This window comes from Perca flavescens, chromosome 15, assembly GCF_004354835.1.
Source record: "Perca flavescens isolate YP-PL-M2 chromosome 15, PFLA_1.0, whole genome shotgun sequence".
NCBI classification, from domain to species: Eukaryota; Metazoa; Chordata; class Actinopteri; order Perciformes; family Percidae; genus Perca; species Perca flavescens.
In genome coordinates, this window is record NC_041345.1 from 8,849,498 (window position 1) to 8,865,775 (window position 16,278).

At 37.7% G+C, this 16,278-nt stretch overlaps 3 gene segments (V, D, J or C); all 3 read left to right on the plus strand.

Annotated features, from left to right (window-relative positions):
* The first annotated feature begins 4,207 nt into the window (after nucleotides 1-4,207).
* On the plus strand, nucleotides 4,208-4,640 carry LOC114569179 (immunoglobulin heavy variable 1-24-like). The segment is given in 2 exon segments: nucleotides 4,208-4,259; nucleotides 4,348-4,640. Coding segments are annotated over 2 exon segments (336 nt in total).
* Nucleotides 4,641-5,128: 488 nt separating this feature from the next.
* On the plus strand, nucleotides 5,129-5,745 carry LOC114569396 (Ig heavy chain V region 3-like). The segment is given in 2 exon segments: nucleotides 5,129-5,216; nucleotides 5,348-5,745. Coding segments are annotated over 2 exon segments (444 nt in total).
* Nucleotides 5,746-6,825: 1,080 nt separating this feature from the next.
* Nucleotides 6,826-7,315, plus strand: LOC114569397 (Ig heavy chain V region 6.96-like). The segment is given in 2 exon segments: nucleotides 6,826-6,914; nucleotides 7,005-7,315. Coding segments are annotated over 2 exon segments (366 nt in total).
* The last annotated feature ends 8,963 nt before the right edge of the window (nucleotides 7,316-16,278 follow it).

Sequence of the window (16,278 nt, forward strand, 5' to 3'; positions counted from 1 at the left end):
ATACTACAAAGATTCACTGAAGAACAAGTTCAGTATCGACTTAGAGACTTCCAGCAACACAGTGACTCTAAATGGACAGAATGTGCAGCCTGAAGACACTGCTGTGTATTACTGTGCCAGAGAGCCACAGTAACACAAACCATCAGTAGACCTGAACAAAAACCCCTCAGAGCCTGAACACTTGTAACATGAAGCCACCAGAGGAGGAGCCCTCAGACCACTAATGGTTTCAACACCAGCACACAGCCTGCACTCTTGCTTGACTTTAAATACTTTGAGGTTTCAATCACTGATCATTGTCTTTTCTCCCACAACAAAAACTGAATTACATGTTTACATTGTTAAATGCACACAACTGAAACATGTTGGATGTCAGAGTTTTCCTGGAACAAATGCATGAAACCCTGTTCTTATTGTCAGGACTCAAAATTTCAAATTTGAAAAAAAGGAGACATAAGATAATGTTTGTCGATCTAAAACCAAGCATACAACTTCTTCAACTCTTCCCCACTTACTGGTTTTGCACCAAAGTCCAGCTTTTGTTGTTTGGGTGGTGGGGGACCTTTTCTCTGCTTCGCTCCACCTGCTGGGACTTACTCTGTAAGTTTGACTGCAGTGCTGCGACTCCAAATGTTTCTTCAAATTTGACGTAGTCGCCACCAGCACAGTGTACAACGAACCTTAATATTGACGTCTTTAGCTGACACAAACGCAAAATAGTGACTGTATTTCCAGCTGGAAAACGCGCATCTCTCTCCTCCCTCCATTGTTGTTTACGTTTGTGTCGCTGCGTGGTACACATGCTGAAAACGTGACTTGTCGCATACGTGACTTCACTCCCTGAGATGCAAGAAGAAAGCAAAAATATATATTTTTACTAAGGAAAATGACAAATAGTAACGCACAGTGACTTGGATAAGTAACTTTAATCTGATTACTGGTTTGGAAATAGTAACGCGTTAGATTACTCGTTACTGAAAAAAGTGCTCAGATTAGAGTAACGCGTTACTAGTAACGCGTTACGTGGCATCACTGGCCATACCATGAAAATGTTTTGGGGAAACAAAAAACATTGTTCAATCAAAAAGGAGGAGTTTTTTCACGAAAATGACAGAATGACAGGAACAATTTTACACTAATTGCTGGAATTCACAGATTTTACAGCCATTAAAAGGAAGCATCAACAAACCAAAACCTTGTTGAAAGTTCGTTAATATTTTTGGGTTTACAGGTTTACATTATTATGATACAATGACATTTGTTTTGTTTTCAATTAAAAATCTGAAGCTAATAAAAAACATTCTGAGCTGTAATGAAAAAAATAAAGAAAATTATAATCCTCTAATCATCAGTTACAACAATGCATCTTCTGCTTTTCATTCACTGTCATGTTGGTGCTGTGAGTGTATCCCAGCATGCAATGGGTGGAAGGAAGGGAAACAGGGAAAAAGCACAGGGCTTGAATAACAAACTAATCTTATTGGGTGTCACAAGTGAGTTATCTTCTTAAATGTTAAAAGTAGCTACCATTCCTGTTTTAAAACTCTAGAGGGCAGACAAGGACTTGCTTTAACACTTATGACATCCATAAACAGGAACAAAGACAGGGAAGAAAAGCACTAAATGTTATATTTAATTGTTTTCAGCCCCTAATGCTCCAGATATAGATGTTCTCCTCCTAATGATAATCTGTTACCAACTTTTCTGCCATGAAATGACCATAAACCATCACAATGCCACATCCAGGTGTGCTGGGCACCACTGATCCACAGGTTGTAGCTTATCATTTAAAAATAATCAATCAGATGACATTGTGCTTAAATTATTGTTGTGGTAATGTTGATACCTTGTTTTAAAAATGTTCAAACTCATTGTTAAACAGCATTTAAAAATGTTCAAACTAATATGGACACTTCCTGTTCAGTACACATTCATTCTTTGTAGTTTCAAAAAAAAAAAAACCAAAAATAAATGTGTTAAAATGATGTTAGGATTAAGTCCAAAAATGTCCAGATGTTTCCTCCCAATGTGAGGAGGGACACTGTTGATGGAGGAGTTAAAAACTCAGATATCTTCCACCTCTACTTATCTGAGTGCAGAGAGGAGGACAGAGAACAGTGGACACACAGTTTAACATGATGGACTATAGGACAGGACTGCTGCTTTTAACTCTCTGCTGGGCAGGTGAAGATTTTTACTGATCTTAATTAAACATAGTTTTGAATTGTGTAACAACAAAATTCATGTGGGTTTTTTTTTTAATCCTCTTGACAGGTGTTGATGGTCAGACTCTGACAGAATCTGAACCAGCGATTAAAAGACCTGGAGAATCACACAGATTGACCTGTACAACATCTGGATTGTCATTCAGTAGTAACTATATGGCCTGGATCAGACAGGCTCCTGGAAAAGGACTGGAGTGGATTGCGCTAGTATCCACAGTACTAACATCTTCTACTCTCAGTCAGTCCAAGGCCGGTTTACCATCTCCAGAGACAACAGCAGAGAGCAGCTGTATCTGCAGATGAACAGTCTGAAGACTGAAGATTCTGCTGTTTATTATTGTGCTCGACACCCACAGTGACTGGAGTTGGTTGAGCAGCTGTACAAAATCCTACAGTATTCTTACTGGGCCTGATGAAGCCAAATAATGAAGATGATATATGAATGTATTATTTATATCATATATTTTATATCATATATTTTTTAATATTACTACTTTTTTCATTTTTCTTTCCCTAAATTTTACATTATGTATCATTTTTATAATAAATTACCCTTTGTATCTTCATTATATAACGTCCTGCTTTCCTGAGAAATATTATTACTCAACATTAAACACACAAAAACACAATAAAGATCACTTGTTGGTAAAAGTGCCAAAAACATCACAAAGATCTGGTTGATTAAATTAAACTACTTCAATTCCTGCAGTAAGAAACATTTCTTGTCTTTCCTCAGATCCCGTTCTTATAGATATATTCTTAGAAAAAAATACAATGTCTTAGATTTTGTTGTTTTTAATAAAATCATGAAAATGTGCCCTGAAAAATATAGACATTATTAACCACCAACAATAACCATTATATACAATAAAAAAATATATTACCTTAATTTCAATTCATTGAATTTATTTAAAGGATAGCCCCTTGATATGTGTATCATTTATAGAGGGGGTCCTATCCTTGTATGTGAGATATACTGTATGTGTGTATGTGTTTTTTGTGTTATGGTTGTCTAAGCTACTGGAAGCCTAAAATTTCCCTCGGGATGAATAAATTATCTATCTATCTATCTATCATCTATCTATCTATCTATCTATCTATCTATCTATCTATCTATCTATCTATCTATCTGTCTATCAATTATCACTTCCTTACAAAACAGCCAAAGACAGCAAAACAATCCTTGTCCCGTTATGAATAAAATAAATACTACATACACATTTCAGCCATGTGGCATCTAAAGCAGGAGTGACAAATAATGTTACATTTTCTTTCATAAAAACCCTAGAATGCTTCAGTCTCAAGTTTCTCTGTCCTCTATATGGAAACACTTAGTTCTGCTTATCTCTTTGATTTTGACTGATTGCCACTCAAAACTACAATTTTATACTCAAACCCTTTGAGAGCATTTAGAGAACATTTAGGTGCTGAATCAGCTATGACTGATTCTTAATGTATTCATTTAGTTGTATATTTCTCCATTTCATCATTTCAAATCAATTTCAATATAAACAGTTAGAAGACTGAAGGAGCTGCTGTTTATTCTTGTGTATGTAAGCCATTGGGTTAGAAGCTGAATGGATACTGTAGTAATACTGCAATAAGGCAAAATTTTACTTCCTTGGGTCTTTGTCAGATTGTTTTCTCTATTAGCAGTAATCCACCTCACTTAGGTGAACAATAACCTTTTAAATTAACGTCTTAGACTGACATTACAGCTTGTACTGTATACATTGAACTACACACCACACAATCTTACCCTCTTAGAAATGCACACAGTTGAAAAACTGTCCAAACACACTGAAAATAAGAGAACCAATGAACATATTTAATCTATCTCTGTCTGTTTCGAAAAACCTCTCTCTCTCTCTCTGTATCTTCCACTGCTAAAATGTAAATTCACACTGAAGCATAATCCCCCCCATTCTGTCAACACAATATATAATCCCCATAACAGCCTCTGCAGGTGCAGACTGAGTCAAGTTCCCACCATGACAGTTGTACAGAGTGTCCTCCTCTTGGCTCTCATTTCAGGTGAGTGAAGTCAGTGTTGAGCGAAGGAGGAGAGAAGGAGCTTTGGATGTCGGCTGGCTCCCTGTAATCTAAACTCTGTCTCTTCCAGCTGCTCAGGGCCAGTCCCTCACCTCCTCAGAGCCAGTGGTGAGCAGAGCTGGACAACCTGTCACTCTGTCCTGTAAGGTGGACGGACTGTCTCTAGCTTGGCTGCACTGGATTCGTCAGAAACCAGGGAAAGGACTGGAATGGATCGGACGCATCGATGGCGGGACTGGCACAATATTTGCCCAAAGTGTCCAAGGCCAGTTTTCCATCACCAAGGACACTTCCCAAAATCGTGTGCACTTAGAGGTTAAGAGTCTGAAACAAGAAGACTCTGCAGTTTATTATTGTGCATGAGAGCCACAGTGACACACAACACTACTAAGCTGTATAAAAACTGAATAACACTGATCTCTGTGTGAGAAGCACTGAAGCATGATTGACAATTTATAATGAAAGATATGTCATTAATAAAAAACTGTATTTGTCAGCATGTTGGGACAGTTTATCATGACTCAGAGCCTGCATTTGTAAAAAGATTATTGGAATTAGAAAATAAATTCAATATATTATGATATATATAAGCTCTTTCCTAAAAATATAGCGCTACAGAGATGCAAACCACCAACAGACCTGCAAAAATACCCAGCACCCATGTGACTCAACCACACATTTTACGTTAATTAATTTTATCGTTAATTTGTGAGTACATTTAACATAAACCTTACAGATTTTTTAGGGTTATATGATAAAACACTACAAAAAAGGAGCCACTCCCTCCCCATTATGTCCTGATGCAAATCTTGAGTCTGTGCAGTGTACTTCTGTCCTGCTGACTGCTCTTGTACTTTGTGTGGAGCATCAGATGTCACATCTCCAGCCTCAGGATGATGAACACACTCACTCTTCTGCTGGTTGCTCTCTCTCTGCCCTGTGAGTTCTCCTGCTTCTTGCTGTGTTATCTTTTCTCAGACAACATGGACTGATGGTCTGTCAGTGACACCAGAAAACTTCCCAGATGATTAATTTCTTCTGTGTTTCCTCTCTCCCTTTTATTTCATCAGGTTGTACAGGTCAGAGTATGGAGTCCATTCCTTCCAGTTCAGTAGTGAAAAAGCCTGGGGAGACTCTCAGTCTCTCCTGCAGGGGATCTGGCTTCACATTTAGCTGCTGTGTTATGAGCTGGATCAGACAACCTGCAGGAGAAGGACTGGAATGGATAGGGAGCGGCTACTCTACTTCAAGCAGTAACACTTATGCCAGCAGTGTTCAGGGCCGTGTAGAAATCAGTAGAGATGACAGCAACAGCATGGTTTATCTGAGACTGTCCAACTTAAAGCCAGAGGACTCTGCTGTGTATTACTGTGCCAGAGAAACACACTGGTTAAAGGAAGCAGAGAAGCTTGACAAAAACCTCAAAAAATTATTTTCCCAAGAACCTCCAGGTGGCAGTAGAAGATAAGACGTCAGGTGATACTAAGTAGAATATGACAGTGTCTCTAAACACACACACACACATTTATGACCACAATGGAAGCAACAGCTGATGTTGTGGTTTGTGACTTTCTGTTTTTTAGTGTTATTTTTACTTTATTTTAATAGTTTATTTAGATAGGGACAGGGCATATTAATGGACATCAGTACAAGTACACAATGTAGATATGCTAGAGTTAGCACCATATATTGTCCATAGGCAGATACATAAAATTAAAAACATGAAAACAGTAACAAGCATGCAACACCCTCATAGTTTGAGAGAAAAGACAAACACTAACAACAACAGTCAAGACAAAATACAACAGAACATACATTGTTACACATAGTGAAATGTGTGAGGCAGTTAAAAGTTAAAAGTGAGTGCATCTTTGGTTTTCTAAAAGCCAGAATTTTAAACGAGTTTTAAAATTGATGTATGTGGGACGGTCCCTTATTGTGGAGGGAAGGCTATTCCAATATTTATTTCCCTTTACTAACAAAACAGTGTGTCCAAAAGTGGTGCGCCTAAAAGATATTACACAGTCCCCTTGGTGGAGGCCCTTGTACTACCACCACTCTCAAATCTTTGAAAGAAATCATTCAGTGGGGGGCGGGGCACGATGATGTACAGCCCAAAACAGGCATAACTCGATAGTTTGTTTTCCCAGTATGCTACAGTGATTAAATGATATGGCTTTTTGTTACAATTGACATTTGCTTTTCTACAAAAAAAATTGTAATAATGTTCCTTTTTTATTTTGAACAGCAGGGGTTGAGGATATATTTGGACATTCATGCATGATATATCCAGAATGGATATATATAAGCTGAATGGCCAGCAAATGCTGCTGAGCAAAGTATATAAATACATCTAATTTGAGTCTAAATTAATCTATCTTCCTTATTGAGAAAATCCTAATCACTATGTAAAGTTATGATTTCTTTCCCCCCAGATATGTGTTGTGTTTCTCTTATAGGAGGAGGAGTCAATGCAAATCTCTGACCTCTTCCATCTCTACATATGTGTTGCAGAGTGAAGGACAGACACTAAATCACTGACATACACACTGTAGACTGGACAGAGACAACTGGCTTTAACAATGATCAGACCTGATTATTTGGTTGTTTTTCTCATCCTGTCATTTAACTGGGCAGGTAAGAACAATAGATGTTTTTCTGACAAACCTTTTACAAAGACAACATGGCTGCATTACAGTAACTAATGAGCTGTTTAAATGTCTGTAGGTACTGAGGGTCAAACACTGACTGAGTCTGAACCAGTGGTTAAAAGACCTGGAGAATCCCACAGACTGACCTGTACATATTCTGGGTTTGGTGGGGATTATGATAATGCTTGGATCAGACAGGCTGCTGGAAAAGGACTGGAATGGATGGCTCGCATCAGCGGTGCTAGCAGCTACATCTTCTACTCTCAGTCAGTCAAAGGCCGGTTTACCATCTCCAGAGAAAACAGCAGACAGCAGGTGTATCTGCAGATGAACAGTCTGAAGACTGAAGATTCTGCTGTTTATTATTGTGCTCGAGGGCCACAGTGACACAGGAAGGAGCAACGCTGTACAAAAACTCAACATGTCAAAACAAGCCAAAATTTACTTTCAGTCTGCAGTCTCAATAAAACTGTTTCAGGTTTTATTGCAGCTCCCCTGTAAGTACTGTAGTAGAAGTTTCCTTTGCAGCATGGGGTGGAGTTTTCAGAGTTTAGTAAATTGAAACAAATGAGAAGAACAGTTGGGTTTTGTACATATATATTTGCAAATAGGAGCAACATGATTCCACAAAAGGCCGCAGCCCAGTGTGGAGTCAGTTTCTCAAATGAGTGAACAGAACACCAGGTTTTTATGCATCTTCAGAGTGACAGCACACACGCACTTGGATTATTATGATGCTACAATTTTGACAGGCAATCTGATACACATGCAGACATCTCGGAGCCATCTCACCTCCTCCTCCCTGTACGACTTTCACCCCCCCAGTTACATCTTAACTGGCATGGGAAAACTGGAGATAGTTTTAGGGTGACCTTGTACCTTTATCGGTTCAGGCAAACAGTGCTCACATAATGTTCCAGACTGGATGTCTCACAAAGTTAGAATCAAAATCTACATGTGGAAATGAGAAAAACTCTTTCAGCATTTGTGAGAGAATTAAAGTAGAAATGAAACATAAAAATATAAGGAATTATGCTTAAATGTAATTTTCCCATTACAGTACTCAAAGCAGACATTACATATTCTGTTGATCTTAGTTTAACAGAATTTAAAGTTTTGTGAAGAATTATTAAACATGAATGTAACTTTGTGTTAACTTTGCTGTGATAATAAATACAATTTCTTTCATGTGTCAGAATACATTTTCTTAACATAAGTCCAGTCTTTGACTACTTGTGACAGGACAGTCCATCCTTCTTTTATAGCCTGTCAGTGTCCTTCTCTATGCAAAGTGAACTTCCTCACAGTCTGCTATAAAGACTTGATATCATGCTGTCAGTTGCAGCAGAAGAAGAGAAGCTCCCATCAGATCACCTTCAATAGCAACCATGTTCTCTGTGGCTCTGCTGCTGCTGCTGGCTGCTGGATCCTGTGAGTCTCACTGAGGCAGAGACACTGACAGTATGATCACAGCACACTGTTCACTGTTATTACACTGATTCAATACTCAACATGTTCTCCTCCACAGGTGTGAAGTGTACACAAAAACCTCCACAGACAACAAACAGCAATTTGATCTTAATGACATCTGAGTCCCCCCCAAATTACAAAGCACTTTGATATATCTACATTATATTTCTATATATTTTACTTTATACTCATAAGTAAATATGTATCATCTTTATGATGTTACATCACTTAAAGTATTAGACCGAAATTTCTTCAAACTCGTCAAAGCATTATCTACTGTAATACTAAGTTGCCAAAGTCAAGAAAAAAACTAGAATGTTATTATAGCATAAAATGGTGAAATGATAATAATGTAATTGTCAAAAATTATAGTAGATGTTATGAAATTGTATATGATTATAAATACTCCATGTGCTGCCTATTGTTCTGTAAATGACTAATGAGAAACAGAGCCTTGATAACAAGGTTAATTATGATTTAACACATTAGAAAAACCCTTGTATCTTAATGTATCAGATTTAATTTGTATATTATTAGAATAAATGTGGTTGTGGTGTTAATATGGAAACATTTTACACAAATTAAAACATGTCAGACAAAAATCAAACAGCTGAATTGGAGGGTTGACTCTGACTCAGTTTCATTAAATATCTCCAGTCCAGATGTTTCCTCCCTGTGAGGAGGAGTCGATGCAAAACTCAGATATCTTCACCTCTACTTATCTGAGTGCAGAGAGGAGGACAGAGAACAGTGGACACACAGTTTAACATGATGGACTATAGGACAGGACTGCTGCTTTTAACTCTCTGTTGGGCAGGTGAAGATTTTCACTGATCTTGATTAAACATAGTTTTGAATTGTGTAACAACTAAATTCTTGTGACGTATCTTTTATATCTTGACAGGTGTTGATGGTCAGACTCTGACAGAATCTGAACCAGCGGTTAAAAGACCTGGAGAATCCCACAGATTGACCTGTACAACATCTGGATTGTCATTCAGTAGCTACTGGATGGCCTGGATCAGACAGGCTCCTGGAAAAGGACTGGAATTTGTAGCAACTATCGAATCTGATAGTGACAGAAAATATTACTCTCAGTCAGTCCAAGGCCGGTTTACCGTCTCCAGAGACAACAGCAGAGAGCAGCTGTATCTGCAGATGAACAGTCTGAAGACTGAAGATTCTGCTGTTTATTATTGTGCTCGAGACCCACAGTGACTGGAGTTGGTTGAGCAGCTGTACAAAATCCTACAGTACTCATTCTTTCAGGCTGGTAGTGCACAAGTTTGAAATATATTTCATAAAATGTATATATTTAAACATTTTATACTGCATTTTTGTTGTTTTCAGGTTGTTAAGTTGTTTTATATTCTGTAATTTTATTTTCTTATATGCTCTTATTATGAAGTAACAATCCTGCTTTCTACACAAACTTGAAAACACATTAACAACACAATAAAGTTCACTCATTGATACAAGGTCCAAAGACAGCCCAACAATCTGATTGCTGAAATTAAACTTCTAGAAATACTTTACATTTCTACAATGTAAGACTGTCATGAACCGTGCTTCCTGAGTCTGTTTTCTGCCTGAGTTTCCTGTATTCTGTCCTGGAGTATGTTTTGCTGAGTTTCCTGAACGCACCCTGTCTGGTTGCTTGGCGACGAAGCAAGGCGGGAGATCCCTCAACAACCCTCACCTGCATCTCATCAGCTATCTACTAGGGGTGGTACGGTTCACAAAACCCACGTTTCGGTTCGTATCACGGTTTTAGGGTCACGGTTTTCGGTTCTGTACGGTTCTTGTTATTTTTTCTTTTAATCTTTAACACTCCAGAATATACTTTTGCATATGATATATAGCTAAAATTAGCATATTGAATGCATGTTGCACAATACATGCACAAAGTGGCAGTTCTATATATTGTTTTATTTCATCATACGTAACGTGAAATCCAAAATGTTCCCACACACAAGACTATAAAGGACGCTGGTGCATCCTCCAAATCCGGGCAGCCTTCCTTATCTCTCCCACTTGACATTTCTGCATGTGACGTGACCTGCAGCACTTCCACTTGAGGAGTGGTCGGCTCGGTGTCTCTCAAAATCTGACGAAAATCTTTTAAACTGACCTTTGTCGATCTGAAATGAAGACAGATTCAGCAACTGCACGGCCTATTTCTCTTCGGTGAACTATTTTAGTACAATATGAGATCGTATTCTGAACGAGCCGCCATGACAGTCTGTTTTGAAATTCGGGAGCAGCGAGATCCATGTGACGAGATCGTCCAATCAGTTGCCATGGGTTGCATTCATCACGCTCATCATGCTCGTCATTTCCAGTAAGTGTTTTAACATAGGTGTCGAAAGTGGGCTCTATGACAGTAGGTGGTTAGTGCACATTAACAGTGTACTGATGAACCGTGCAGCACACACATGCTCCGAACCAAGACTAGTGAACCGAGTGGTTCGGATGTTTTTTCATGAACCGTACCACCCCTACTATCTACACACCTGGTCCTGATCATCACCTCTTCACTTCAGAAGCCCTGACCTGACATCCGTTCCCTGCCCGATCGTTAGCCTAAACACTATGTTGTGCCTGCGTATCAGCTTCGGTTCAGTTCAGTTTTTTTCTGCCAGCTGTTAACCTACCTCCGTTTCCTCTGTCTGCAGTTACTCTCCCGGGATATTCACCCCATCTCTGCCTGGCTGTCAGAAACATTGTCAGATCTGCTTATTCCCTCCAACCTACTCAGCTCCACTGCTCGCTCCGTCACCTGGATTCTCCTGCATTCACATTCAAATCACCAAATGAATACTCACCTTTAATCTACCTACCTTGTTCAACATAAACCATGTTCTCTGGAGCTCTGCTGCTGCTGTTGGCAGCTGGATGTGAGTCTCTCTGGATTTGTTAAAGTCAACGGTCCTTCTTTTGCATTATAACTTGATCGTTTGTTACAAAACATTTTCTCTTTTCAACAGGTGTGAAGTGTGAACAGTTGACCCAGCCAGCCTCTGTGACTGAACACTTGTAACATGAAGCCACCAGAGGAGGAGCCCTCAGACCACTAATGGTTTCAACACCAGCTCACTGCAGTAAAGAGAGAAACAGTCTTAGGTTAACAATTAAATGTAACATTAACAGTACAATCAACCAATTTAAATACTCTGACATAACAATCAGTGATACATCATTGAATGTATGTATAACCTTTCAAATGATGGAATAAATTCATTGATTTATCTACAGAATAAATTAATAGTTTCTCTTCCATTACATCATTATTTCCGTTTCATTAAAAATCAAACATATGTTTGTCAGAGATCCAGGTTTCACCTTCTCTTTATGTGAGAACACCTGAACATTTCATCTTAATTTTGATTTATTCAAATATACTTTAGTCAGCTGATTTACTATCATCAGTATGTAAATCTGCCTCCTTGTGTGTTGCCTCATAAAGAAGTGAAGTGTGTGTGTGTCAGTGTGTGTGTGTGTGTGTGTCAGTGAGAGACAGAAGAGCTGACATCAGTTCAGCTTCAACATCAACATGTTCTCTGTAGCTCTGATACTGCTGCTGGCTGCTGGATCCTGTGAGGAGCTTTCAGTGGATTCACTCTAATACACACATTAGAAACACTGAATAGTCAGATGAATGATGGAGATAATGTTAATTTGTGTTTCCACAGGTGTGAACAGTATTGATCTCATCCAGACAGACTCAATGGTTGTGCAGCCTGGACAGTCTCTGACCATCAGCTGTCAGGTCTCTGGTTATTCTTTGACTGATAACAGCTATGCAACAGGTTGGATCAGACAGAGGGAAGGAAAACCAATGGACTGGATTTCCTGTCAGTGGGGTGGAGGTGGCTTTTACCAAAATAATGCTCTGAAGAACAAGTTCAGCTACAGCAGAGACACTTCTGCTCTAACAGTGACTCTAAAAGGACAGAATGTGCAGCCTGAGGACACAGCTGTGTATTACTGTGTACGTTGCCCCACAGTGATACAAACCACCAACAGACCTGCACAAATACCCAGCAACCAGCATGACTCAACCACACACACGTTGTAAATGTGAACGTTAATAAAGACGGCACTCTTTGCAGTGTTAATAAACATTAATGGTTATGGACTTATTTTTCCTGTCCAATGCAATTTTAAACAGCAGCTATATATCTTCACAAATAGGATGTAAATTTCCCTTCTGGTATTCAGACTAGATGAAAAAAAACTCTAAACTGCTACACCGTGAGTTAATGATCATTGTAGAACATTGTAGTTTATTTCCCATTATCTTCTATCGGTCCAGAAACCAGTTTTATATTTCACAGTTTCCTCTGCTGTTGTAGAGATACTCTACTTATGGAAATGTATCTGTGTGACATGTTCCCATTTTAAACCTGTAGAGGGAGGTCTATGCAAACTCTTCCTCTCTTATAAACACACAACTGGGACAGTTTGATATATTTCTGAAACACTCAGATCAGAGCACTGAACAATGAGTGCTTCTCCCAGAATGGAAAATACCATTATCTGCAGTTTGTTAATTGTAGTTAATTGATGGTGAGAAAAAAAATAATTCTGCTTTACTTCTTTAGTAAATGTCCAACCTGTGATTTACAAGTTTGTTGGATGATTATCACAATTTCTTTCCTTACAGGAGTTTGGAGTGAGATCAAACTGGACCAGTCTCCCTCTGAGGTGAAAAGACCTGGAGAGACAGTGAAGATGTCATGTATCATATCTGGTTATAGCATGACAAGCAATGATATTCACTGGATACGACAGAGACCAGGAGAAGCTCTGGAGTGGATTGGGAGGATGGACACAGGTAGAAACTCTGCTAGCTATGGCAGCTCCTTTCAAAGCCGTTTCATCATGACTGAAGATGTTCCCAGCAGCACTCAGTACCTCGAGGTCCAGAGCCTGACAGCAGCAGATTCTGCTGTTTACTTCTGTGCTCGAAGAGACACAGTGACTGAAGACAGTGGAGCAGCTGCACAAAAACCTCCACAGACAACAAACAGCAATGTGATCTTAATGACAGGATGAGTCACCCCCCCCCCTTACAAAGCACTTTGATATATCTTCATTATATTTCTATATATTTTTTTTTACTTATGAGTACATATTTATTCTCTTTATGATGTTACATCACTTCAGTTATTAGACAGAGTTTCTACATTTGTCGAGAACCATTATGTACTGTAATTATAAGTTGCCAACGTCAAGTACAAACCATAATGTTATAATTGTATAAACTGGTGAAATGACAATAATGTAATTGTCAAAAATGATAGTAGATGCAGATCTGAATGGAATTGTATATGATTTTAAATAAAATATGTGCTGACTAATGACAAATTTGAATAAACCTTATATGTGTCAAGGTTCATTTGTATGTTATTAGAATACATTTGGTTGTGGTGTTAATACTGAGATATTTTACACAAATTAAACCATGTCAGACAAAGGTCAAACAGCTGACTTGGAGGGTTGACTCTGACTCAGTTTCATTAAATATCTCCAGTCCAGATGTTTCCTCCCTGTGAGGAGGAGTCGATGCAAAACTCAGATATCTTCACCTCTACTTATCTGAGTGCAGAGAGGAGGACAGAGAACAGTGGACACACAGTTTAACATGATGGACTATAGGACAGGACTGCTGCTGTTAACTATCTGCTGGGCAGGTGAAGATTTTCACCACCTTTCTTTTGAGGCTAATTTAGTTGTAAAATTATGTATATATCTTGGTATGTTGTTTGGTTCTGTTCTGATCAAACTGCTTTTCTCTCCAGGTGTTTGCAGTCAGACTCTGACTGAGTCTGAACCAGTGGTAAAAAGCCCTGGAGAATCCCACAAACTTGACCTGTACATATGCAGGACTATCAGATAGCAATGCTGATATCAGCTGGATCAGACAAGCTGAAGGAAAAGGCCTGGAATGGGTTGCCCACATTTCTGCTCCAAGTGGAAGCACTAAAGCTTATTCAACATCAGTCCAGAATCGCTTCACCATATCCAGAGACAACAACGTGGACCAGGTGTATCTGCAGATGAACAGCCTGACGACTGAAGACTCTGCTGTTTATTATTGTGCTCGAGAGCCACAGTGATACAGGAAGCCACAGAGCTGTACACAAACCACTGCAGATGTCACTGTGACAGTCACTGATAGAAAGTACTAGTTTAAATACCCCATAATTGACAGTATTTGATGCATTTTCCCACACTATGCTTTTATCACAACTTGCCCTAAATAGAAACAAAAAGTGGAGTTCACACACCTTCAGGATTATCATCTCTTATATGAGGCTGAGCTGTAAGAACAATAACAAAAAAAATATCTAAGTCTTTCCTGACCTCTCACTACTGATGGCTTGCCAAAAGGTCCAAATGAAAAAAAAAACATTTATCATTGCTTTGATGTTAAGATTTTTATTCATCAATTTTGCAACAGGGTTAATTTCATTTCACAAAATGATAATAATTATATAATCTATTGTTTATTTTCATTTAACTGTGTTTTGTTCTGGGCTTTTCTAATTCCTTTACAAGCTGTACGTTTACAAGCTCCCGGTATTTCTCAAATATCTTACAAAACATTTTAATAAATATTTTGAAAAAAGTTAAAATTAAAATTAAAAAAAGATATATAGTTTTTTTTTTGTTTGTTTGTTTTTACTATTATAGATTATTCAGTGCCACAGTTCAATACATTTTCATTTAGAGTTTTATCCAAGATTATGGTCTGTATAAAAGGATATTGGCCAACCTTTACTGGCATGGTGTTCTAACAATATATTAAATGTGTTTTTTAAATGTTAAAAAAAAAAAGGTTTTCATATTCAAATACATACATTAGTCATGTCATGGTATATCAATGACAAATAAAACAAAACAAAATTGAATTTAAAACTTTGATAAAATGAAGAAAAATGAAGAAATATATATATATATATTTTTTTTATGCAAAACGCAATTTAACCAGATTAGAATATTTTCTTTTATTCTTACCCACTGCTAATAATGCAGGACCCCTTCCCTCCAGGGCAGGAAACGGTGTTTAGTTTTTGTATTAGTGTTTATCACAGTGATGGGCTGGGGCACTGAGATATAGATCCATACAAAAACCTAAGAGCAATAATTTAACGCTCTCCCATTCTTGTGAAGAATAATAAATACTAAGGAGAATATGACAGTGTCTCTAAACACACACACACACAAATTCATGACCACAATGGAAGCAACAGATGATGTCGTGGTTTGTGACTTCCTGTTTTTCAGTGTTACATTTGACAGTGGCTTTTCCACAAAAGATAATGGTAATAATGTTCCTATTTTGATTTTGAACAGCATATGTTGAGAATATATTTGGACATTTATGCATGATATAGCCAGAATATGGATGGCGATCAAATGCTGCTGATATATATATATATATATATATATATATATATATATATATATATATATATATATATATATATATATATATATATATATATATATATATATATTTTTACTATATACTTATGAGAAAATATGTATTCTCTTCATGATGTTACAGCACTTAGAGTATTGGACAGAGTTTCTTCTTTTATCAAAGCATTATTTGCTGAAAAACTAAATTGCCAAAATCATGTACAAACCATAATGTTAAAATAGTATAAAATGATGAAATGACAATAATGTAATTGTCAAAATGATAGTAGATGTTGATCAGAATGAAAGTATAGCAAAGTATATAAATACTTCTAATTTGAGAATAAATAAATGTATCTTCATTACTGAGAAAATCAGACGTATAATCATATAATGAAAGAATGATATAAATCATATTTTCCAGAGCTGTGTTGAGTTTCTGTTTGAGG